General features: G+C 42.9%; 1 protein-coding gene across 3 annotated transcripts in view; it reads right to left on the reverse strand.

The window, feature by feature from the left end:
* The window catches only part of LOC110523724 (transcriptional enhancer factor TEF-1), a 42,636-nt gene extending 19,410 nt beyond the window's left edge, over positions 1–23,226 (reverse strand). For 2 of the 3 annotated variants that reach the window (XM_021602691.2, XM_021602672.2), the window contains exons 1-3: positions 23,061–23,226; positions 22,523–22,628; positions 6,509–6,763 (exon numbers count right to left, since the gene is read on the reverse strand). In XM_021602691.2, the coding sequence (XP_021458366.1) occupies positions 6,509–6,731 (223 nt within the window). In that variant the 5' untranslated portion in view covers positions 6,732–6,763; positions 22,523–22,628; positions 23,061–23,226. The remainder of the gene's footprint in view (positions 1–6,508; positions 6,764–22,522; positions 22,629–23,060) is intronic. The other variant, XM_021602681.2, reaches the window with a different exon arrangement.
* Between the last annotated feature and the right edge of the window lie 4,126 nt (positions 23,227–27,352).

The raw sequence follows: 27,352 nt of genomic DNA on the forward strand, positions 1-27,352 counted from the left end.
GCTTAACACAGTACATTATGACCCCCCCCCCCCCCCCCCCCCCCACACACACTCCCATTTAGAGAATGGGCCAGAGAGAAAGACTTCAAGGCCAAAGTCAGATGGTCTGAGGCCGTGACGATGGCTTTTCTCATGATCAACATACCCGTCCCCTATGGATGTATCCAGCTCGCCACCAAACACAACACACTTCATTACACAAAAGGAGCCACTGGCAAAGCCAAACACAGCAATCAGGGAATATCAAACATCACTTGCTGTTCTAATTGCTAATTTGGGGAAATCTTTGCACTGTAATGCACATGTGAAATGAATGGCAGAAACATCCAACATTTTGATTAAGGCACCCCGTAGTATGCAGCAGTGATTTTGAGTTTGTTTATAGAACCATTTCAGTGGTACTTCCAGAACACAAAGGTTTCAAAGTCAGAAAAACATTTTCTTAATGCATGACGTTTAGGACGGAAGGCTGATGTATGCCCGATGCCGATAGCCTCGACTCACAATAAAGCACTTCAGTTGTTTTAGAATGACTCCAAACGTCATCTTGAGCCCAGTCTCTGATGAGCTTGGAGTACACTGAGGAGTCCACAAACCACAACGACCACGTCTCGGTTTGGCAAAGGACCACTGTATTCATTCATCGCAATTTTTTAAATTAAAAAGGCACTGTGTGTGTGTTTAAGTGTGTATGTGTGTTTAAGTGTGTGTGTGTGTAAGTGTGTGTGTGTGTTTAAGTGTGTATATATATATATATATATATACACAGCAGAATGGCACTCTAAGAACCACAATTCACTCTATCCCAAAACTGTGGCCCACTACGCATACTCACGGCCTGTGGGAGTGAGTGTTGCTGGTTGGTTGCAGCCGTTGGTTGGTTTTAAGGGGACTAATTAGCCATGCTCACCTGTGTGTTCGAGCCTCAGAGTTCTGACAGAGAAGCCCGAATGGAAACATTACACCAGTGTGCTGGAAATCTCACATGAAAACATGTGAAATATCCTCAAGTGAACTCCACAGGCCCTTAAGCTGCCTGACGAAGGTATTTACCTTTCAAGATTTTCTTCAACCTAGTCCCAAAAAAATGGTGTGAAGCAAAATGTACTGTACATCGGAATTGTTTAGTCAACCCAAACAAGTACTGTACAGTATTGGTGAGAGAGAAAGAAAGAGAGAGAGAATGAGAGCGAGAGAAACAGCATTGAGTGTTGTGACCGCTCACATATTCTCCTTTCTCGACAACACTTTCTGTCATCATTACCTCTATCATTCTGTCCCTGTGTGGGCCTTCACACAAAGTACCATAAATCTATCATGTCTTTCAAAGGAACAAATTGTTCCTGGAATAATTACATCAGAAGGGAGTGCAACATAACGACCTACAGATGAACACCTAGTGCTCTTTTACGAACCAAACACTCCAGACACACACATGCCCTCGACGCGAGAGGCTCTGTTAAGAACACGTTCTACCCCTGAAGGCCACTGAGTCATTACGAACAAACAAAGATGTGCCAAGAGCCTCTTTCACTCCATTTACCTTGAGAGGAAGACAGAGGGAATACCACTGGATAATAATCTCTATGCCTTTTGTTTCAATGGTTATTGTATGAAGATCTCAAATTCTGTTATGTAAACATGGCAGATCTTTGTATGTCATGATATTGATATTTCTGTTTCGTGTGTGTGTGTGTGTGTGTGTGTGTGTGTGTGTGTGTGTGTGTGTGTGTGTGTGTGCGTGCGTGTTTGTGAGACGACAGGTACAGGCATGCCCTTCGTGGTCATAGCTCACACCCCTCTGGAGCCACACGGGAACACATTACTGCAGCATCCGGGGAACTCTCCTCTTTGAACATTTCCTACCATCCCACTTTCACCATAGCCATTCATTTTGAAGAGCGAGAAAAAGCGGAGGTCTGTAGTGTATCTCTCATTCAACAACAATACATTCATTATAAAAGAACATTCTTTGTTACAGTACAGCAACTGGCAACTGCAATTCGACTGTCAAGAGTTTCCCTGATTAGGGTTGGAAAGGTAAAGGTTTTAACCACTGCCACAGTACATCCTGACTGTTATAATGCTTCTCCGGGGCTCAGCACTATGGTGACAGCAGCCACTACTATTCAAATCCTCGGATGCCGTCTACCAATAGCACCCTTCGCTTTATCACAGGTGACAGTTGTGATACTCGCCATTGCATCCTGTATCAAAACGTTGTCTGGTCCTCATTAAAGTCCCGTAGATCACTTCACTGTTCCCTCTTTGTCGACAAAGCTCTACGACACAAGCTTCTGACTTACCTAAACATCGCTGTAGGAATATAAAAACATGAGATACCAAACTCGTTCACCAGGTTGGTTAACTCTTGAGGTTCCTCTGGTCTCCACTGAACTAGGTGAATTCACTGTATTTTGTAAAGCACCTCGTTGCTGGAACCAACTACAAAAAACATTACAGTTGGATGTTCTGGTGCCGCTCGGGCAATTTCAAATATTGATTTGGGACCCTCTTATTGAGGAATGTAATTGTTTTTCTTTAATATTTGTGTTTTGCTGTATTTTACTTGTTTTATATTGTATTTGATTTAGAGTTTGTCTTATGAAATTGGATAAGCAGAGCTCCCTTGTGAAAGAGACCCTGGTGATTCCCTGCTTAAATAAAGAAAAATGAAAACGTAAACATTTCCTAAGTCCATTTTTATTTTACACACCTTCAAAAAAAACACCCAGACCTTCAGTTGCACATCGTCAATAACCGGCCTCCCTCGCAGGACAAAGTCACGTCGCGCCACTCTGAGGTAGTAACATAACAGATAGTAAAATCAAAGCTACCTACCTAAAAACCCCTCAAAAAACAATCCCACCACAAAAGACCACTACTCTTAATACAAAAAATACAAAGAACATGTTGTTTTCTGGCTATACTTTTTTTCTCCTTCCCACAACCTGTGCAACCATATACAGCAGAATGGTTCTAAACAAAAAAAGAGGAGCAACTTCTGTGTGTCTCCATCCTTCGTTGAAGATAACGTGTGCAGGTCACACTCTTAACTCTCTCTTACGCATCATCTTTGCTCTCTAAGAGGCACAATACAATGTATGGGAAATACGTATAGTGTTCAGAGGAGAACTCGGAGGGGAAGTTCCTCGAGGTGTGGAGGAGGTGGGTCTTTCCCACGGTGCCATACAGGTCCACGCCAGGGAGAATGACAGTGGCTCAGTGCCAATACCAACTCTGCCCACACCACGGTACTGTACTGTAGAGAGCAAGCTGGTATGAGCATTGACTGACAAGACAGGTAGTCCATTAGCCGTTTGTACCGTCACTTTAAACCATCTCTTCGAGACTCGTAAGTTTCAGCAGCTAGTATTATAGTTGTATTATTACCTAGAGAGGCTACAACTATAAATGCTAGAAGCGGAAGTCAAGGCTCTGTACTGTACCCATCATATAGTGAAGCATACTGTCATATATTACTGTAGTTCCATGATACTGTATGTACCATACAGGGAGAATAGCCTGAGGGAAACCCAGACCCAAGGATGACTCAGACTCAAGCCACCCCAGCATGCTTCACCATTACCCTGAGGGCACGAGGACTATATTTCTCATCTCATACGGCCATGTTGTCAGCTTGGATGTACAGGATCTTATCCGCAATAGCTAGAAGGCAGCGACGAGATATCGTGTAAACCAAATCAATCCTCACGAGTACACAGCGTCCCATGACTCATTTTCAAAGCCTTTTCTTTCCTTTTAAAGAATAATTGAAAGTTGGCTAATCATTAGTGACAGTCACAATGTATCATAGAACTTCAAAGGGCCAAATCCAAACCTGATCCAAGATTCACTACCTATACCTCAGTCACGACCTGCTCCTGAAGCAGAGAGGGGAAATGGCCATGTCACCAATGGTGCTACAAAACTCCAGCCTGCCTCTGCTCTGGTCTCTTCTCCAGCTAAGCCATGCTGGGATATTTGGCCTGGCCAACAGAGAGACAGCAGATTGCTACGGTCTAATGATGATGAGGCATCATGACAGGCCTCTCCACTCACAGGATAAATGGTGGCAGAATGGAACCACCGCGGAGGCCTATCTGCTCCTCATCTAAACCAGATGGAGATTGTCAATACCATTTAAAAAAAACACTGATTTCTCTCTAGAATTTATCGCTCGGATAAAAGACGTGCAAAGTGGATGATACCTTAGCAGACATTGTGCCATTAGAGAGAAACAGCAAGCAATCGTACAAGTTGTGGTGGAGGAGTTATACGTTTCGTGATCAGTCAGTACGTGGGCTTTTTTAGGGCCGGGCTGAGGTCATGTCCCTTCCTTCCACCTGCTCAATCTAGTTCCTGTAGAGCAGCCGGCGCTCCACAAAGAGGAAAGAGCCTCTCCCCAGCCCCAGTCACCCAGCCCCAGTCACCCCCCCCCCCCCCCCCCCCCCCCCAGGCCGGGCTGGGCACCGTGCCAGGCCCCACTGAGACTCAAAGCACCCGAGAGCCCCACAGGTAAACACTGAGATAAGCTCCGCTGTAACAGGAAAAATAGACATTGTTTAGAAGCAATAGGCAGTTGCTATAGAGACAGTTGCTAATTAACTGCATTGAGTGGAGGGAGCAGAGGGCTGAAGAGGGCCACTCAGGAGGACCTGAGCCATACTCTTACTTCACTCCTCCTCCTCTAGTGACTAATCCAGGTCGCTCTGCGTCGTTCCTCCAGTCTCTCAGATGCCAACGCCAACGATGTACCGCACTGTCCCTCGTCAAACATCTGTCTCACATCTTGAAAGCTCAGCTACTGTCTGTTCAGGATGCGACCCGAGCGGACAGCAAATTAAGTTGTTATTGAATCCAGGCCAACTGTGTGGCTCCAGTGCTAACTAATGCAAACAATTGTATTTCTAGCAATCAGCCCACTTAATCAGCCTGGACCACCTCTCTATCAGTTTCTCATCAGCTCTGGGATGAGAGGGAGGGCCCGCAGCACAGTGGTGGCCAACAGGATCTGAGTGTTTCGTAAAGGCAAATCCATGGTCTGCTATGTGGAGGATATTAATTGTAGACAAGGGAGATATTAGGTTGTGCTACAGGCAACATGAGTCCACGGTGACTCACAGTTCAAGCACTAGGACCCAGTGGATCCACGGCTGGGAAGAGAGGTTGGAGTGAGTTCTTCCACAGTTCCAGTAATCACTGCTCATTACTCCAACTCCACATGCCTCTCAACCCCCTCTTTTGTTCTCCCTACCTGATACGCTGACATGCAGATCCCATCCATGAGTAACGCGTAGCGATTTGTAATACATTCTAATAAACTACAATGACAAAATGCACAAAAGGCCCAGTTTCTGGCTGATGGATGTGTGTTAGTGTCAAACCTACAGAATCAGGTCTTTAAGTGGTGTTTGAGTAAAACCCCAGAGGGATCATTGCTATGTTCTAGAGACGGTAAAGATATAAGCAGCTGAGTCTGGAACATGTTAAAATACCGAGGACCTCTGACCGACCCTGTGCTGATCCCACTCAATACATCACAACCAAGCAGAGATAACACGTCTGTCAACACGCTCAGACAGAGATTGATCTAGTCAGGGCGATATTCAATAAACATAAACTCAAACAATGTAGATGGTCTTGTTTGTGTGTCAAGAGTCTCCGAAACAACCTGAAGACATACAACAACATATAGAAGTATACACACTTATAACTAGCAAAAGTTCACTAGAAGTTCCCAAAGTGCAACAGTGCTGTTACATCCGACTCGAAAACGTTTTTCTAGTTTCTGTATATAATGTCTTTCTTACATCAGTTTTCTGACTCGGTAAGAGGCCTGAGTTTTTACACAGACTGTGAGCTTGGGTAGTGAGGTCGCACGAGAGCAGACACTGGTCATGTTTGAAAAAGGTGGGGGTTCACCTCTACTTTCATTGGATGTTGTGTTGTGTGCTGTGAGAAACTATGACACTCAGAGAAGGAGGAGGAGGGGGTTGTCCTCCCTCTCCCAACATCACCAGCCAAGCCCAAGAAGAGAGGGAGTGTGTGTGTGTGTGTGTGAGTGAGTGAGAAAGAGGGTAAGGGGGAGGGGGGAGAGTGTACGGCGCAGCTGGTGGCAGCCACACGACCATCTGTTCCTCACTAATGGTTCACACTGGCTTTAGTTCTAAACCTCTGCCTCCCTCCCTCCCACAGCACTCCAGCAGACTCAATGGTCATGTCTCTCACTAACTCACCACTCTTCCACTCTCACTAACTCACCACTCTCACCAACTCAACACTCTCACTAATTCACCACTCTTCCAATCTCACTAACTCACCACTCTCACTAACTCACCACTCTGACTAACTCACCACTCTCACTAACTCACCACGGTGCAGTATGTGTTGTTTCTAATAAAATAAATATTCCTCCCACTCTGTCCACTTCTGTGAACAATAGCCCAGTTCTAACTAACTGGAGCCTTTCTTGGAGTTGTTCTCTTCCTCCTTCCTCTGTACTTACCGTACATCTTGCCCTCGTCTGAGAGGATGATCTTCCTCCGCCCACAGGGCGGGTAGATAGCCAGCGCCTCCTGGAAGCTCTGGTCGATGTCGGGGCTCCACACCCCTTCGGGGTCCCCGTCCATGCCTTTCTCGGCCCCGTCACTCATCCTCTCCATGTCGTCTGCGGGGCTCTCGCTGCCGCTCCAACTGCTGGGGTCCATAGTGGCGGTGCGCTCGTCCATGCCCAGGCCTGGATCACACTAGGGGGAGAAACCTGGAGACCAACAGCGGAATAAACAAACAGTCAGTTAGTCAGGTACAGAGCAGAGTGTAAACCAGCTGCCTCCAGCACCACCACAGAGCGCAGCACAAAACAGAGAAGCGCAGACCTGGTTCACTCTGGCCTGGGCAGCAGCGGTAGCAGCAGAGCACGGGAAGGGAGCGAACACAAGCGAGACAACGAGGGGAAACTACTGCTATGTTTGCCCAGAGATTTGGCAGGCCGATGCCTGCTTGTCGTTTTTACACAAGTGCTACGTTTGAGAACATTCAAACTGTCGCCGGGACCTAGGCAAGAGGATTATTCCTATCAACATTTCTCCTCAGCCTAACAAGACATTGTATAGCAGGACAGATCGTTAATGCTGTATACACCTGGTGAGAGAATGTGATCCAATCCCAAAACAAACATCCAGATACAATACAAATGCTATAAAAGAACATGGAAGAAGGAAGCCACAAGCCGAGAGCGAATAGAAGAGAGGCCTTGGGTAGCATTCATCCACACCAGCTGCCATCTACTTGGAAACCAGTATCATAGTCAGTCACTACTCAAAGGCAGTCTGTCACCAAGCTCTTCAATATGGCTGGGGTTCATATAGGGGGGATCGGCGTACAAAGGCTTCGTGGAGCTCCAGAAATACGAGTCTATGTTCACAATATCCTATTCAAAAAACGACTTTGTCACTCCCGCGTCTAAATACAGCTACTTCGTCGTCTAAGTTTCGTAAACGACGTCCCACCCCAACAAGTAGAACGTTTCCCATTGAGAAAGTGTACAGCTGGAATATACTTTATTCCCCATGGCTTTGTGGAGATGGCCGCACAGCTGCCCCCCCCCCCTCCCCATCCAGTTGCCGGGCAGCAACTCCTTCCTCTCAAACAAGATCCTATTCATGGAGCACGCTTTGTTGTAAAGAGCGACTAGCAGCATATGTTTCCTCTAGAATGTCAGTACACTGGAGGATCTGTCTGTGTGTGTGTGTGTGTGTGTGTGTGTGTGTGTGTGTGTGTGTGTGTGTGTGTGTGTGTGTGTGACAGGGGTGAGGGCTGCTGGTAAAGAATCTGCCACAGAGCAAGCGTAGCTTTGACTGAATTTGGTTTTTGTGTGCTGAGTGCTGACATTGCACAACTAACTACTGCTATTGGTGGGGGGAAAACGTTCCATTCCAACCACTAAATGACTCTCCCCCGACTGATCTATGAACTGAGTTAGTAATCACTAACAGCATGCTGATAAATGTGGGTTATCAGAAGGGAGAAAGAGTCATTCAAATTTGAATAAATTTGGCTTCATTCAGCATCTTCATGTAAAATACCTTCTCCTTCAGTTAGTTCGACATAATAGCCTGATTTGAGACATAGTAGCCTCATTTGAGACATAGTAGCCTCATTTGAGACATAGTAGCATTATTTGAAACAGAGTAGCATGATTTGAGACAAGAGTAGCATGATTTGAGACAGAGTAGCATGATTTGAGACATAGTAGCATGATTTGAAACAGAGTAGCATGATTTGAGACATAGTAGCCTCATTTGAGACATAGTAGCATTATTTGAGACATAGTAGCATGATTTGAAACAGAGTAGCATGATTTGAGACAGAGTAGCATGATTTGAGACATAGTAGCATTATTTGAGACATAGTAGCATTATTTGAGACATAGTAGCATGATTTGAAACAGAGTAGCATGATTTGAGACAGAGTAGCATGATTTGAGACAGAGTAGCATGATTTGAGACATAGTAGCATGATTTGAGACATAGTAGCATGATTTGAGACAGTAGCATTATTTGAGACAGAGTAGCATGATTTGAGACAGAGTAGCATTATTTGAGACAGAGTAGCATGATTTGAGACATAGTAGCATGATTTCAGACAGAGTAGCATGATTTGAAACAGAGTAGCATGATTTGAGACAGAGTAGCATGATTTGAGACAGAGTAGCATGATTTGACACATAGTAGCATGATTTGACACATAGTAGCATGATTTGAGACAGAGTAGCATGATTTGAGACAGAGTAGCATGATTTGAGACATAGTAGCATGATTTGAGACATAGTAGCATTATTTGAGACAGAGTGGCATGATTTGAGACAGAGTGGCATGATTTGAGACAGAGTGGCATGATTTGACACATAGTAGCATGATTTGAGACATAGTAGCATGCTTTGACACATAGTAGCATGATTTGACACATAGTAGCATGATTTGAGACAGAGTAGCATGATTTGAGACATAGTAGCATGATTTGAGACAGAGTAGCATGATTTGACACATAGTAGCATTATTTGAGACATAGTAGCATTATTTGAGACATAGTAGCATGATTTGAAACAGAGTAGCATGATTTGAGACAGAGTAGCATGATTTGAGACAGAGTAGCATGATTTGAGACATAGTAGCATGATTTGAGACATAGTAGCATGATTTGAGACAGTAGCATTATTTGAGACAGAGTAGCATGATTTGAGACAGAGTAGCATTATTTGAGACAGAGTAGCATGATTTGAGACATAGTAGCATGATTTCAGACAGAGTAGCATGATTTGAAACAGAGTAGCATGATTTGAGACAGAGTAGCATGATTTGAGACATAGTAGCATGATTTGAGACAGAGTAGCATGATTTGACACATAGTAGCATTATTTGAGACATAGTAGCATTATTTGAGACATAGTAGCATGATTTGAAACAGAGTAGCATGATTTGAGACAGAGTAGCATGATTTGAGACAGAGTAGCATGATTTGACACATAGTAGCATGATTTGACACATAGTAGCATGATTTGAGACAGAGTAGCATGATTTGAGACATAGTAGCATTATTTGAGACAGAGTGGCATGATTTGAGACAGAGTGGCATGATTTGAGACAGAGTGGCATGATTTGACACATAGTAGCATGATTTGAGACATAGTAGCATGCTTTGACACATAGTAGCATGATTTGACACATAGTAGCATGATTTGAGACAGAGTCGCATGATTTGAGACATAGTAGCATGATTTGAGACAGAGTAGCATGATTTGACACATAGTAGCATTATTTGAGACAGAGTGGCATGATTTGAGACAGAGTGGCATGATTTGAGACATAGTAGCATGATTTGAGACATAGTAGCATGATTTGAAACAGAGTAGCATGATTTGAGACAGAGTAGCATGATTTGAGACAGAGTAGCATGATTTGACACATAGTAGCATGATTTGACACATAGTAGCATGATTTGAGACAGAGTAGCATGATTTGACACATAGTAGCATGATTTGAGACAGAGTAGCATGATTTGAGACATAGTAGCATTATTTGAGACAGAGTGGCATGATTTGAGACAGAGTGGCATGATTTGAGACAGAGTGGCATGATTTGACACATAGTAGCATGATTTGAGACATAGTAGCATGCTTTGACACATAGTAGCATGATTTGACACATAGTAGCATGATTTGAGACAGAGTAGCATGATTTGAGACATAGTAGCATGATTTGAGACAGAGTAGCATGATTTGACACATAGTAGCATTATTTGAGACATAGTAGCATTATTTGAGACATAGTAGCATGATTTGAAACAGAGTAGCATGATTTGAGACAGAGTAGCATGATTTGAGACAGAGTAGCATGATTTGAGACATAGTAGCATGATTTGAGACATAGTAGCATGATTTGAGACAGTAGCATTATTTGAGACAGAGTAGCATGATTTGAGACAGAGTAGCATTATTTGAGACAGAGTAGCATGATTTGAGACATAGTAGCATGATTTCAGACAGAGTAGCATGATTTGAAACAGAGTAGCATGATTTGAGACAGAGTAGCATGATTTGAGACATAGTAGCATGATTTGAGACAGAGTAGCATGATTTGACACATAGTAGCATTATTTGAGACATAGTAGCATTATTTGAGACATAGTAGCATGATTTGAAACAGAGTAGCATGATTTGAGACAGAGTAGCATGATTTGAGACAGAGTAGCATGATTTGACACATAGTAGCATGATTTGACACATAGTAGCATGATTTGAGACAGAGTAGCATGATTTGAGACATAGTAGCATTATTTGAGACAGAGTGGCATGATTTGAGACAGAGTGGCATGATTTGAGACAGAGTGGCATGATTTGACACATAGTAGCATGATTTGAGACATAGTAGCATGCTTTGACACATAGTAGCATGATTTGACACATAGTAGCATGATTTGAGACAGAGTCGCATGATTTGAGACATAGTAGCATGATTTGAGACAGAGTAGCATGATTTGACACATAGTAGCATTATTTGAGACAGAGTGGCATGATTTGAGACAGAGTGGCATGATTTGAGACATAGTAGCATGATTTGAGACAGAGTAGCATGATTTGACACATAGTAGCATTATTTGAGACAGAGTGGCATGATTTGAGACAGAGTGGCATGATTTGAGACAGAGTGGCATGATTTGAGACAGAGTGGCATGATTTGAGACAGAGTGGCATGATTTGAGACAGAGTGGCATGATTTGAGACAGAGTGGCATGATTCGAGACATCGCAGCATTATTTGACACATAGTAGCATGATTGGAGGAGTAGATGGCAGAAATAATTGGGGTAGATTTAGTAAGGCAAACAAAAAAAGAATGTTTACTAAAAGGGACTCTTTGGCGTTCCAGAATCTGTCAGCAGATGAATTCACGGCGAAAACAACAGTGACACTCAGAAGTGTTTTTGGAGATGCCTAGCTACTATAATTGCCACTGCCCAGCAGGATATCTGTGGCGCTGAGGTTTTCCTCCACACTCCCACAAGTGGCGTTCCCAGAACCTATCTCTCTAGGAAGTAGAAAGAGGCAAACCGCACCTAACGTGATGAAATATTAAGCTCTTCCTGTGGCACAGCCACATGCATATGTGGCACTTACTGAACCGTACTGACATGTGTGGCAACCATAGACCTACATATTACAGCACTGAGAGCGTCCACCAAAGTTCAACAAATAGACATTTAGGCACCGACAGTGATGGCTGCCTATATGCTGTTCAATCCGTTTTGTATAACATATGAGCAACATGCATTTGGTACTCAGGACAAAAATGAGAATTTGCGTGGGACATGTGTAACACGGGGATGTTTTCTGTATCCCTGTAGAGATAATAGGAAAATCCCTCCAGATTAGCATTGTGGTGTTGAATTGGCAAAGAGCAGAATCCTATCAGCGTAGCCGCTGCAGTGAAAACGGCATAATTAACTCATCTGTTGAGCTTAAATGTATCACCTCCCTAATCTGCATCCAGAGCCTTGATTATTTCCTGTTAGAGTGGGCCGCTGGGAAAGATTAAAGCACCCCGATACAAACCACATCACAAAAGGCTTTGCAGACAAATACATTTACCCCCCCCCCCCCCCCCCCCCATATTCCCATTTCCCAATTATGTAAACCTGCTGCAAAATTAAAGAGGAATCTGGAAGCAATACTTAGGCCCTATTTAATCAAACCGGTAACCTGATTTCTAGTAAACATCAAATATGCTTTTTATGAGCAACAAGAGGGTGAGTTTTAATAATTAACCTGATACATTTATTTCGTCAATGTACCTTTTTTTGTTGTTGAGTTGTCAATAACATTGTAGACGAGTGTATAAATGCTTGAGTTCTTTCAATGACAAGAAACAAAACACAATAAGAAGATCATCTGGATTTACTCATTTGGATCTGATGTTTGGACATGGGTTCTCCGTTATGTTATGCAATTGTGTACAATGCGGGGCAATGTCTCAGCTCAAGCAGCTTCTCTGCTCCACTGATTCTGTACTAATGTAGAGGAGGAGGGAGGGGCAAGGGAAGCCAGAATGTTGTGATTGGTGCAATATGGCCGTGCTAGATGCTGGAGTGGGGCCGCTTGTCCGAGGCCCCAGTGGCAGATGGGAGAGGGAGATTAGTCATGCAACAATATACTGTGGCTACACTTACACTGCACTTCATCCTCCAGGCAGGGACAGCCTTCCAAACAAACGCCATGGCATGAATGCAATTCCACAGAAACAGGGGGCATACATTCACACCAGGCATATATCTCTCTCTCTCTCTCTCTCGCCTGCTCTCTCTCTCGCTCCCTCTCTCTCTCGCCTGCTCTAATTCCAGCTCTTTTGGGGCTACCTCTGAGTTTGCAATGTGCATCGCTGCAGGGAGGGAAATAGGGAGGCCGACCAGACAGTGTGTCGTAATGAAATGTAATGATATGTATATATGAGCGCTTCCATCACTAGGGGGTTGACCATGTTATCACTGTAACAGTGAACACAAGCAGCAGCATGGTCCTCTGCCCCTCTGCCTCCTGGGCATCCTATCTCTCTCTCTTTCTCTCTCTAACTCTCTCTCTCTCTCTCTATCTCTCTCCCTCTATCTCTCTCCCTCTCTCTCTCTCTCTCTCTCTTGGAAGCTGCGTCCTTCTAAAATGCAGCCAAAACACAAAACACTGTGTTTTACCAGAACCTCCTTGGCATTCAATCTTCTGCCACGTCTAGGAAATCTGTTCCCCACAGGGGCAATGTGAAAACACCTTCACACAACACTACTAAATGGATATGGCCATGGCCTGAAACCTACAAAAGGGAGACGTATCATGGGATTTTTCTCTATTAACCTGACCATTAAACAAAAGCTGGACTCCAGTTACAAAGCCTGAACATATTTCTGACAACCGCACTAACAAGGCCATTCATAATGCAATTATGTATTTTGTAATTATGAAATGAGACCTGTATGAATAAGTACAGATTTAATACAAAAGGATTAATTATCTACAAGAGGCAACCATCAAATGATGTTCTTAGATCTTTTCCAACATCTTACAAGCAAATCTCGGAGTAAAAAAAAGGCTTTTATCCCCTGCTGTTCAGTTCATTTCTACTGATAACGTGAATTACTTAAGCCCTGCTATTAGTTTATGAGTCTATAAGGCTGGAAATTCAAATTCAAAGGCTGACAACGCCTCCTTTCATGCCTGCCTCTGTCAGATATCTCTTTGCATTTCAATAGCACGATGCATGAGTGGAAGACTGTGCCCGTCTTTTTCCGTTTGTCATTGCAGCATTGGGCTAAGTGAGACACGGCTCCTTTATCTCTCTGGGTAGGCCTCAGCATAATGACATTATTTCAATGTCCCTCCACCTGAACGGGTCTATTTATTGCCCTACTATGACGTTAACATTTGCACCTCCTTTGTCGCCGTCATAATTGTAAAAAAATGGAGAGGATGAAAAATCTAGAATATTTCTGAAATGCTGACTTCTGCCTCCACATTTAAATTAGCTAAAAACAAAACAAATTTGAGGATTAGGGTTGAATGGCAGGAACCCGGTTACCGTGAAAAATCCCTCCCTTTTCCCCCCGGGATAAATAACTAATCCCATCTCAGTATGGAGCGCAGTTCACAATGCATGTGTAGACCTATCATCTCATCGTGGTAGCTTTTTTTGTCTTGTGACAGGTAGGCCTACATTTGCTGCAGCGTAGCGTATGCTACAGCAATATAATTTACCCATCTCCATCTGGCTTTCGGGGGTCACCTTGTTTTTTCATTGTAAATCAAAAACGTTTCATTGCAGCTGCAGGGTTTTAATACAGCCTATCACTCAACTTGCTTTAAATCAGTGCACTCGCGAGCACTCTCTCACAGTCTTTCTCTCTCCATCAACTCCATTCAAATTGTATCCAAAATAGATCATCCTGTTCTAGATTGATATTTAGCCCTATATTTAGATGCCCTAGCCTACCTCTTTTAGGCAATACATTAATGGTGTATTAGCCTTACATTTAGCTAATTAATCATGGGTTATGTATAATAAGCTTCTAACTTATAGCCTCTATCTCTTGCGCAATATGCAAACACCTGTGTTCTGCTGGCCTCTCTTTAAAAAAAAAACACTCCTTAGCTCTTGGAGTCCCATGCAGGAAACATAGACTAGAATAGCTTGCTGGACATCATTTTTTTTTTGCATTTCTTATACCAACAGACTATTGGAAGAGGGACGCAAGCTCTTTGTTGCTGAATGTTAAATACAGCAACCAGTAGAAATCACAGGTAGTTTGAAAGAAGAGCGAACGCGCGATGGTGGTAGGCTATAGCAGTTATTTATTCAGACCCATAACCATTCAATCTTCGTAAAGAGAAGTGAAAGCCTTCTACATCTAATTTTAGTCCTATATTATTCAAGGTTGTCACTAGAACGATGAAGATAAGGACAACGAAACTTATTTCACTTAACTGTTGAAAGCGAGGAAGGACTGAAGCAACAATAGAGAGAGGCAGAGGAGGTCGGCTAATAACATTAGGGGAAATATTATTATTATACTTGTGCTGCACCAAAATTGGATGCTCTCTTCTGTTTTATCATAGTTTGAATGATGTGTGTAATTCCAGTCCATATAATACAGTATAATACAATACAGTAATATAGATTAGCCTACTGGAGCTAGTTTCATTTATTTACCCAAGAGAGCATAGCTAGCTACATCTACGGCCAGCTGTATGGATAGTTTTGGTGGTTCCAAACTTTTTCCATTTAAGAAGCCTCATCCTCCACATACAACACGCATTCTGTCAGTCACGTTCTGTTAAAGGTCCCCTAAGCACACACATCCCTGGGTTGCTCCTCTTTTCAGTTCGCTGCAGCTAGCGACTGGAATGAGCTGCAACAAACACTCAAACTGGACAGCTTTCTCTCCATCTCTTCATTCAAAGGCTCAATCATTGACACTCTTACTGACAGTTGTGGCTGCTTTGTGTGATGTATTGTTGTCTCTACCTTCTTGCCCTTTGTGCTGTTGTCTGTGCCCAATAATCTTTGTCCCATGTTTTGTGCTGCTACCATGTTATGCTGCTGCCATGTTGTGTTGCTACCATGTTGTTTTCATGTGTTGCTGCCATGCTATGTTGTTGCCTTAGGTCTCTCTCTATGTAGTGTTGTGGTGTCTCTCTTGTCGTGATGTGTGTTTAGTCCTATATATTTTTATTTTGTATTTTTAATCCAAGCCCCTGTCCCCGGGGCAGGAGGCCTTTGGCCTTCTGGTAGGCCGTCATTGAAAACTGACTTAACTCGTTAAATTAAAATAATAATAATAATGGAGGCCATTGCGTTTTTGGGGACCTTCAATGCTGCAGACATTTTTTGGTACCCTTCCCCAGATCTACAATTCCTTCGAACTCATGGCTTTGTTTTTTCTCTGACATGCACTGTCAACTGTGAGACATTATATAGACAGGTGTGTGCCTTTCCAAATCATGTCCAATCAATTGAATTTACTACAGGTGGACACCAATCAAGCTGTAGAAACATCTCAAGTATGATCAATGGAAACAGGATGCACCTGAGCTCAATTTCGAGTCTCATAGCAAAGAGCCTGAATACTTACGTAAATAAGGTATTTTTGTTTAAAAAAAAGTTTTCGCTTTGTCATTATGGAGTATTGTGTGTAGATTCATCCAATATAGAATAAGGCTGTAGCCTGTAACGTAACAAAATGTGGAAAAGGTCAAGGGGTCTGAATACTTTCCGAAGGCCCTGTATATGGCGCATCAGGCTCAGGTAGCATCAGGTTTGAATGTTCATGCTGATCAAAGCTCCAATCAAATCCAGATATTTATATGCTTTATAATGCTTTTGAACGACACTTCCGGTTTTGGCGGGAAATACCGGGTTACCGGGGAGAAAAGTGATTTATTCTCGGGATGGAACATTTGTAAAATACCGGGGAAAATATTCAACCATAATGAGCATGTCCTCCTTCTCCCAACACCAGACAGAGAGAGACATCCTCATTACCAGAAGAGACTGGTCCTTAGTGAGCACGGCTGGATGAGGCTCCAGTCCAATCACAGCTCCAAATGACATGACAAATGACAACACCATCCTCAGAGGTGTAGCTCTCTGCTTTTGCCTCAACACCACAGAGAGCACCAACCAACCCCAGTCCTAACCAGGTGACTCAGTCCTGTAAGACAGCAGTAACAAGACAGCAGTAACATGGTCATTGAGGTGTCAGAGGACTGTTGCCACACTTGTTAATAAGAGACACAGGCTGAGACCCGGGCTATTCACAGAGTCACTGAGTGGTGCTCCGAGGTTTCTATTGAATACAAAAACACGCTAGCTAATTATCACAGGCTGTGAGAGGGGGAAATGCCAGTGTCAATTCAACAGTCAAGTCTGAGCAGATTACGACATTCCACAAGCCCTGACTGAACGCCATGGAAATGCTCTTATTAGCGACATAAAGGTAGAGAGACCCAGGGTTTAGAAAGGGCTCAAGCTATGACCCTGCGTGATATAGGATCCAACATAGTATAAGGCAAGGATGCACGACCTATTGACAGTCACTCTGAAGACGAATCCATTTAAGTGAATTTCACAAATATTAGTCTCAGCATGTAGCTTCTTTTTGGAGTCTGATGTCTATCATTGTATAGAGCTAAATTGAATTCTACCCTGATGAGTCATGCAGTTCAAGTTCAGCCAATGCAGTTCAAGGTGGCCTGCACAATAGTGAAAACTTCAGATACATCCATTGTACGCTGGAAAACTGGGAACAGCAATATCAAATAGGAATCCTGTGTTCAATATAAAGATTGATTCAAAAATGCACATATTGTATTTGCCAACAATCACACACAGTGCTGAAACATTTCACTTTAATAGATGAAACGGATGCCACAAAAAAATGGTACCATTTTTGTTCGTGATGCAATAGCATTTTAAACGTGTAGTAGGGAAACCCAGCCATTTGAATGGTCTACTTATTGCTACATCACGATACAAAACACCAGGGCGCTGCATCTCTTTAATAAAAACAAACCCAACACACAAATTGGAAATCAATTTTGACTGCACTAAAGCAATAACATGTAGCTGTTTCCAGGCAACAACTCAATTGATGAATGGTTCATGAAAGAATTATGTAAAAAATAAATAATAATAATTATATTTTGTTGGGGGAAAATAAGATACAAATTCAGATGTAAAAAGCAACAGTACTAGGTGTCCCACTCATGCCTACACTAGCCATCCAGTTCTTTTGGCCTCCTTCTACGTTTCTGAACAGTTGACAAAATGTCCAGCTATCGGGCTCTGGAGGAAGAGTAATCAGTAAACCCAAGCTAACCTGGCAGCAGCATAACTCTGTTAGCGTTCAGGCCCCGATTGACAGCTACAGTATCAGGATACTTCACTAGTCCCACTACATGGGGAAGACAGGAGGGCGCTTGTTGTTTTGTCTGTCTCCCCTCCAGCAGTGTCATGCCCTCCCACCTAAGTCCTACTGGCATGGAGGTGAAACGCAACCCTCTGGAAACTATTATGTTCGATGTCCGACTGCCAGCCAGTGCAGATGCCCAATGGTTCAATTGGTTCAAGTGAGGCTCGTCTCTGTGAACTATGGAAAGGGGTCCACAGTAATACTGTATTTCTTTATTTAACTAGGCAAGTCAGTTAAGAACAAATTCTTATTTACAATGACGGCCTACCGGGGAACAGTGAACACTGAACTGCCTTGTTCAGGGGCAGAACAACATATTTTTACCTTGTCAGCTCGGGGATTCAATCCACCAACTTTTCAGTTACTGGCCCAACGCTCTAACCACTAGGCTACCTGCCGCCCCGTATATATATGCTGAACGGTTAACGTTCTGTCACGAGAATTCCAAACTATCTCCTGCAATTTTCAGCTTTAAGCAACACGTGGTAGTAGCAGCCAAAAAGACTCCGCTTCCCCCATGTATTGTCCATATATCTGTGAGCAGGCCCACTTCCTCCAGGTATTGTGTTGCTGCTGTGTTTCCTATATGCGCAACTCCTATTCTTCCTTTTAGGCGGCTATATTGCTGAGTCAGACCCCTCTGTTATCTGTCATCTTCCTGGGGCGTCACTCTCTCCCTCAACAACAGGCTCTACCAGGAAAGACAGGCCTGGATTGGAGTAATATCAACATGCTCCAAGACGTGTGAACTCCAGAGCAGCCTTCTGCGTGTAAGTGTATAATCCTTCCTTGACACTCCGCAGGATAGGAACATGTGGTTTCAAAGGGGGGATGTGAACCCTGTGTGTCCCTAGGCTAAACAGTGATACAACCTCTGTTAGAAAACAGTCACGGTGCTCAGGACCCAACAAAGAGACCGTTTCAGCTCCACCTAACGAAATGTACAAACTCAATTTAGCCCAAATTGTGTTTTCCTTCTCTTCTATTGAAATAGTCAGACACCTTTTTATTCACAGACAAAAGTGCAACCTAGTGTGATGGGGGGGGAATCTTTTCTTTAAATCCTCTTGCAAAGTATATTTTTGTCAAGAGAGCCTAGATATTCACTGAAGTATCATAGCTGTTAAATTCCCCATTTTAGCAGGCGCTCTTATTCAGAGACTTTCAGGAGCAATTCGTGTTAAGTGCCTTGCCCAAGGACACATTGACAGATTTTTCACGTAGTCGGCTCAGGGATTCAAACCAGCGACCTTTCGGGTACTGGACCAATGCTAATAACGGCTACGCTACCTATCTGTTAGTACTTAACCAACAGTAGGCCACAGTAATCCAAGTAAAGTAGTAGCATTGTGCCTAATGCTAAATAACATTGTAGGAACCAACAATTGTACTCAATTTATCAGCTATAAGGTATTTTTATTTTCTTGTGGTATAATCAGTACATGTTGCCACTACTACTGTATTGTAGTCAGTCCAGGGAAAGGAAGTAGTTGGAGCCTGGATTTCCTGTTTCAGCTGAAGCCAAGAACTCTGAGGAGGTTTGTTTGAGCTTCAGGTTCTGACTCATGTAATGACGGATGGGTTGCATATTGCTGTCGTGACACATCGGTCGTAGGACCCATCATCTGTAGCCTAAACAGCTATCAGGATTTTTATTTTGGAAAAGAGACTTAAAACAAAAAGGAAGATAGCATTTCAGCTGTCAGATGGTTCGAATTACGAAGCTGTTAATCGCTGATGCAGCTATTGTATATTTAAGTAATTTAAGTGGTATAATATGGTACTCATTTCGAAGGGATAATGAAAGCACCCTTGTCTGTCACCCTCTTTACATTCCTAACCCTGTGGTCTTGTGTGTCCTAACCCTAGAGTTACAGTGGTCCCATGGTTGGTGGACAGGGCCAAAGTGCAGCCAGAAGAAGCTGGCAGCCAGAGATTCCCCACGGCTGCAGCTAGCACTGCCATGATGTCACTGGCTGAGTGCCAGCTGTACGGTTTTGGTGGCACCCACCGTCTGCTTTGTGGGGCCGTGCGCGGCTGAAAGTGCAGCGCAGCAGACCGTGCTGAAATGCTCCCTTTGTGACACAGGGTTTACCTCAGGGCACGGAGGGAGGCCCGGGGAACAGGCCAGCAGAGCGGCCGGCCCTCCTGCAGCCAGGCAGCCATGCCCCTGGAGGACGCCCATTGTTCCCCTGCTCTCCAAACAAAGCCTGCCCCCCGTGCCTCTGCCCCAGTGCTGTGACACACCAGCCCACCGCACCACGCATTGTTGCTCTAACAAACCCACTCCCAAATGTCATTACATATGAATTTTCTTTCTTCTCTTTTACACTCCATTTACTTTCTGTTGAATTGGCTATCCCTCCCAAAAATACAGCCTTACTCTGTGGCCGCCGCACATTTTGTGTCCTGCGAGTATCAGATAACAAGGTAACTTATCAGGCCAGAGAAATGAGACATATTTCTCTCAGGCAATCTATCTCAGCATTCATTTTCACTCCTCTGAGAATAAGACACAGGAATGACAAAAAGGGACCAAATGATACACCGTTTCCGCTGACAACTTATTTAGTTTCCATGGCTTTTAGTTAGGATGGTCACTTCTAGTGTTTAAGACAAAGTCTCTTTTAGAATAGTAGAAGGATGATGATTTGCAACCAGATGAAGTGGTGAGAGATTCTTGTTACAGCAGTGTAGGCCTATCATTCCCACATTCAGAACGTAAATCACCTGTTGATTTGATAACATGCTGACGAGACCAATGGTTCTTAAAGGCATGTCAATTTAACATGTTGTTGTTTGGGATAAGTCCCGGTATTTAACATAGATTCAGATAGGCTGATGTAATTTAGGGAGTGACTTTCTAAGGCTGTGGATACTTCGGTGTGTCAGGCCTTCCCCCTTTTCCCTATACAAAGACAGAATAACAAGGAGAAAATAGCTGGCAAACTCAAAAATCTACCATATTGTAATGCCATTGATAAGCTAAATTAAGCAGATAGCACCGACTGGGCACACAGGAGCCATATGGTGCCTCTACTGCCTGTTGCAGGCATAACAATAGGCTGGCCTAGACAGTGAGGGGCAAACACAGCCGAACAAATGGTCGTTAGTCCACATTTCCACAGCAGGGAGGGGTAAAACCAAACGTCTGGATTTGCATATTTTTTTTTCTCCTCTACAGGTGCTTGAAGTACTAAACCAGATGTCAACGGACTGAAGAGTAGGACTGTTTGCCCATGGTGATTCAACAGTTTAGTACGCACTGGCGTAGCACACAATCCCTGCAGCCCACGCAAGGTGGGGTGGCCCACGAGCCTTTGGGGTTGGGGTCCGACCAGAGGTTGGGGAGCCCCAACAAAATATTTAGAATTACAGGAAATTAGCTTTAAAATTGGAACATTTTCTCAGACGCATGGAAAAATTTGAAAAAAAGCATGAGATTAGCTTTTAAACTGCAAATGTTTCTCTCTGGCACATGGCAAAAAAATAAAAAATAATAAAAAATAAACATTTTTGTTGCTCGGACCTTCCGGGGGCCCCGCGAAACTACGCTACGCCACTGTCCATATACTCTCAGCCTGAATCCAGCAAAGATAATAAAATACCCCATTTCCCTCCATCCATCCCTCCCCTCTTCCAAAGTTACCCACAGTCCTCCACTCCCAGAAGTAACTGGTGAGTTTTGCACCTCCCCCCACCCCTCTGATTTCAGAAGCGGTTTGAAGTCCCTCTTGGCTAGACAAAATATTTATTTCAAGCTTTATTTTCAATCTAAAAACTAAGTCCAAATTTAGGAAAGTGATAATGACATTAACGTTAGTGACATACCAATTGTCAGATTGAAAAACAGTTTCATAACATATCATATGAGAAAAAAAATAAAAACAAGTAAAGCAGAATACTTGAACACATTTGACTCAAGTCAGTATTTCACTAAAGAGATCTGTTAATTATCTAATTGAGATTAGATGTTTCACATTATTGTTTCAAAATCCGCAGGTTATTAAAATTTGATTTACACATGATCAAAACAAACTTCCAATCTAATCCATGGGCTCATGGAATAATTGCAGGCATATTTTCTTTGATGAGAGAATGGTGATTAAATTAAATGAAACACTGTACTTATCATAGCATTCATAAACCAAATTACAAAAGATTTCCATTTGCTTCTTGGACTCATGAAATCACAGGAGGGTTAGAGGCTGTATTACACACTTGTACCTAGTCGAATGAATCATTAACGAAGGCGACTTTCTCCTTCACACATAATGTACCAGTTAGTTAAAATAATGAAAATATGTTTGTTTTTTATATGAAAATCTTAAAATAACTTCTAAGAAAAAATCATTCGGTGGTGAATATGATTGGAAAACTGTTTACACATCCAAACACTACTGTAAACAGAAAGATATCACACAACAATAATTCCCCCAAGCAATAAGTTACTGATTAGGATACAATATTACATCATCGACATGTTATATTGTACGAATAAAATGTGTACTTACAGATGTCAAAGGGCCAAATGAAAACCCGAAATGCAACAAGTCCTCTTGACTTGTATGCTTTTTTTTGCGCTAGGAAAGCAAAATATCCTTGACGGCAACTCCCTCCCTATTGGGGGGAAAACACAATCAAAAGTGTCTGAATAACTTATATCATGTAAAAGCAACAATATGTGTTCTACAGTAATTATACGACGATGTACTGTGGCGCCGTCGGAATATACAAAGGAGTCTTCAGATTATTATTTTTATTTTTAAATGTCAAAGATTTTCATGCAATGCCGGACGACGTCTAGGCACAAAGTGAAAGCGACGGATCTCCGATGTATACTAGTTCAGCCAGCCAATGTAACACGCTTGCAGTTTCTACAATCTATTTCACCAGTGGCCTACTTCTATTAGATAGGCTACATATTTTTTTATATTTATATATATACTATAGTCATCCTTAAATATTTTCCAATTAAATCTGACTACTGATTTTCCAGTTGCCTACAAACGCATCACAATAAGTTATCATACAAAGTAGTTGGAAACTTACCTTAAACACCTCTATTAATGGTTAATTGTCACAATTTACGCTGTTTTACGATTTTGCTGTAAGAACTGAGATGTTTTTTTTCAGAACTGACAAGGTTTTTTTTCTCCAGACCAGCCGGCTAGTGCGTAAAATTCGCCGCGTATCTACAGGGATGCGAAGTATGCCCGGAATGGGAGCAGGAATGAAATGAACGCAAAGATTGAGTTTTCGGGGCGGGGCGTGAGTGGCGTCATTCTAAACTCTGAAGCCATTGAGCCAGACGGGTGGGAGGGACTGTACACACTCAACAAAAGAACAGTAGTGCGCCCAAACTTCCTTCAAAAGACAAAACGAAAAATCTGTGCATATTATACCTAGACTATCCACTAACTCTCTTTGATATTTCTGTTTAGAAAAAAAAGACAACTTTAATTCTAAGAATGATCCACGAACTAATAAGACTGTTGGTTGGCATTATACTATCAATAGGATAACTTTCTTTCCAAATTGACATTGTAAAAAAAACGTTAAAAAAAAAAAAAAAAATGTAGGTATTTATTGTGTAGCAGAAAAGAGAACGTTACCGTCAAAGCTGATTTTCAAGCTGCCCAGCAATGCACCTGAATTGTTATTATCATGGCATGTCTGTTGGTGTCAAGTCTATAACCTTCCATCCTGCAGCATGTGGATGGAACTGTACCTACAGCTGACCTGATGACCAAATCATTACTTTTGACCATTACAAAAGGCTGTAAGGTCATAAACGGAGAGGGAGTGTTTCACAACCACTTGTTTGCAAACGTGTAAAAGCCAACTCATCTTTCAAGGAGATAAATCATCACAATTAGATTAAGGACATCTATTTTTAGTTAAACGTTTATACCTCTATCTAATCATACCAACATTTATGAATTAATATGCACCCTTGCAGCACTGCCTCTGACTTTTAAGGAGTTGTTTTTTGAAACTCATCCCAGCTCAGGTTTCAGCCCTGGGGCACTTAAGCCATGTCTTCAGATGAGGAGGGTCTTGGCACAAAGCCAAGAGGTATTCCTGGGTCATGACCTGAGTCAGCAGCCACAACCTGACACCAGGGCATCCTGACCCCTCTCAGAGCCGGTCTCTTTATCCACAGCAGGGGACAGATAAGATTGTCCTCCCCATTTCTCAAATCGCTCAGCAATACACGCATGCACACAATCACGCTCACACAAACACACACGCAAATAGAAGCGCGCAGCACGGACGCACACACAGGCACAGAGGATATGACGCTGCGTTGTCAATATAATACACATGCAGAGCAATTTTCATGGAAACCAGAAACATGACTAAAAACAGTCATGATTAAGTAGAGAAACGCTTGCCTCTCCATCATAATAAGTGTGTTGTTTAATGTCTCTGCTGGCTTAAATTGACCCCTCTCACCCTGAGGTCAGAGGTTAAATTGGCCTGATTTACTACCCTATACCGGTGACGTATGATCTCTCCTAATCCATCTCCCAGAACAGCCAACAACATAATAGATCCTGGGAGTTAAATACTTAGGGGGATGGACAGGGGATGAAACACACGGAGAACATTATATATTGTATAATAAACATTATTTTGTATAAAATAAAAATGCTAAGGTGCTCTGCCTTCACTCTTCTCTGCCTCGGCCCGTGACAGTCCCTTGGCTGCAGTATCATGAACTGGCTACTTGTTTTGAACATCATTTGCCTTCGACAGAAGAGCTGGTCAATTAGATCTCAGCATGTGAGCAGTCGCCATCTTGTGGTCAGAAGAAAGCAGTGTTGATCGGGGTAAATAGAATGACAGGAAGGGATGCGGCAATGCTTGAGCATCCAAATGCTTTCAGGTCATTGGCAATTGAGCCTCTGGGACAGTCATTTGAGTTTGAACCATACAGTGATTGAGCATAGTTTAACTTCTTATTTTTTCCAGGCAGCATAAATTCACTTCATTATTACACTGTCGTTATACCACAAGGTCATCTGATGGGACAAACATATGACAGTTGTCAACGGGAGCAGATTTTATGATATTTAAAGCACGGGGTGGACTACGCAGGATTTATTTAATTGTTTTAAATTGGTCATATAATCCACTCTTTCAATAACTTAGATGGCACCTGCATTCTCTATGCACGTCCATGTATATCAAATGGTCTGATAAATGAAGTGTACTTCATTGAAGGGTATGTACATTCATGGTCATGGTTCTTCTAGTGGATTGTGTTAGAGAATAACTGGTTAGCTGCAGGCCTTTTCAATGCGACATTTGAAGGGGTTGATGTCACTATACACATACAGTGCATTCGGAATGTATTGAGACCCCTTGACTTTTAACATAACGTTTTAAAAGGCTTATTTAGTCAAATTGATGAAATTGTTCCCCCCTCATCAATCTACAGACAATAACCCATAATGACAAAGCAAAAACACTTTTAGTATTTTTTTGCAAGAAAATTTATGAAATATCATATTTACATAATTATTCAGACCCTTTACTCAGTACTTAGTTGAAGCACCTTTGGCAGCAATTACAGACTCAAGTCTTCTTGGGTATGATGCTACAAGCTTGGCACACCTGTATTTCAGGAGTTTCTCCCATTCTTCTCTGCAGATCCTCTCATGCTTTGTCAGGTTTGATGGGGAGCGTCTCTCCAGAGATGTTTGATCGGGTTCAAGGCTGGGCCACTCAAGGACATTCAGAGACGTGTCCCGAAGCCACTCCTGTGTTGTTTTGGCTGTGTGCTTAGGGTTGTTGTATTGTTGTAAGGTGAACCTTCACCCCAGTCAGAGGTCCTGAGAGCTCTGGAGCAGGTTTTCATCAAGGATCTCTCTGTACTTTGCGCCGTTCGTCTTTCCCTCAAACCTGACTAGTCTCCCTGCCACTGAAAAACATCGCCACAGCATGATGCTGCCACCACGTTTCACCGTAGGGATGGTGCCAGGTTTCCTCCAGGCCAAAGCATTCAATCTTGGTTTCATCAGGCCAGAGAATCTAATTTCTCAAGGTCTGAGTCCTTTAGGTGACTTCTGGAAAACTCCAAGCAGGTGGTCGTGTGCCTTTTATTGAGGAGTGGCTTCCGTTTTGCCACTTGGCCATTAAGGCCTGATTGTTGGAGTGCTGCAGAGATGGCTTTCCTTCTGGAAGGTTCTCCCATCTCCACAGAGGAACTCTGTCAGAGTGACCATCGGGTTCTTGGCCACCTCCCTGACCAAGGCCCTTCTCCCGAATGCTCAGTTTGGCTGGGCAGCCTGCTCTAAGAAGAGTGTTGGTGGTTTCAAACAACTTCCATTTAAGAACGATGGGGGCTACTGTGTTCTTGGGGACCTTCAATGCTGCTGAAATTTTCTGGTACCCTTCCCCCGATCTGTGCCTCGACACAATCCTGTCTCAGAGCTCTACAGACAATTCCTTCTATCTCATGGCTTGTTTTTTTGCTCTGACATGCACTGTCAAGTGGGGGTTCTTATATAGACAGGTGTGGGCCTTTCCAAATCATGTCCAATCAATTGAATTTACCACAGGTGGGCTCCAATCAAGTTGTAGAAACATCAAGGATGGTCAATGGAAACAGGATGCACCGGAGTTCAATTTCAAATCTCATAGCAATGGGTCTGAATATTTATGTAAATAAGGTACTTTTTATTTGGAATAAATTAACAGTTTTCACTTTGTCATTATGGGGTAGTGTAGGAAATTGATGATGAAAATGTTTTTTTTCCATTTAAAAAAAAGGCTGTAACATATCAAAATGTGGAAAAAGTCAAGGGGTCTGAATACTTTCCAAATGCACAGAAAATACATGAATGTTTGTGCAATCGTCTCTCTGATTCATAGTCCACAGGGCTGCTTGTGATGTTACGGGTGAATGCCTCAGCCTTTGATGTGGCCCTGCTTTCTTAGCAGCATGTGAAAATCCCAACACTTGAAGGAGAAAGGGCAGCCAGGTTACATGACCCCTAGCGAAACGGGCCTAACAGAGCGGACATTGTGTGCGTTTCTTTGGAGTTATTATGGTGTTTAGCCTACATGTGTTCAGCTTTTTTCAAAAAATGAATGATCAATCCTCACATGCAAATAAAGGAGGACAAATGTATCAAATTGTCTTCTTCACATCTCTGCCAATGGTCCCTTCTCTTCCTCTGCTGTACTCTCTATACTCTTATGCCTGCTAAAAGGTGAGGTACAAGAGGCAGAGACTCAGCAGATGCACAAGCACTAGCTCTGCTGTGAGGAAAAGTAATGAAAGGAATAAAGGGGAGAGGGATGTAGAGGGAGAGAGATAGGGGGTAATTACC

Source organism: Oncorhynchus mykiss, chromosome 1, assembly GCF_013265735.2.
Source record: "Oncorhynchus mykiss isolate Arlee chromosome 1, USDA_OmykA_1.1, whole genome shotgun sequence".
In the NCBI taxonomy this organism is placed as follows: Eukaryota; Metazoa; Chordata; class Actinopteri; order Salmoniformes; family Salmonidae; genus Oncorhynchus; species Oncorhynchus mykiss.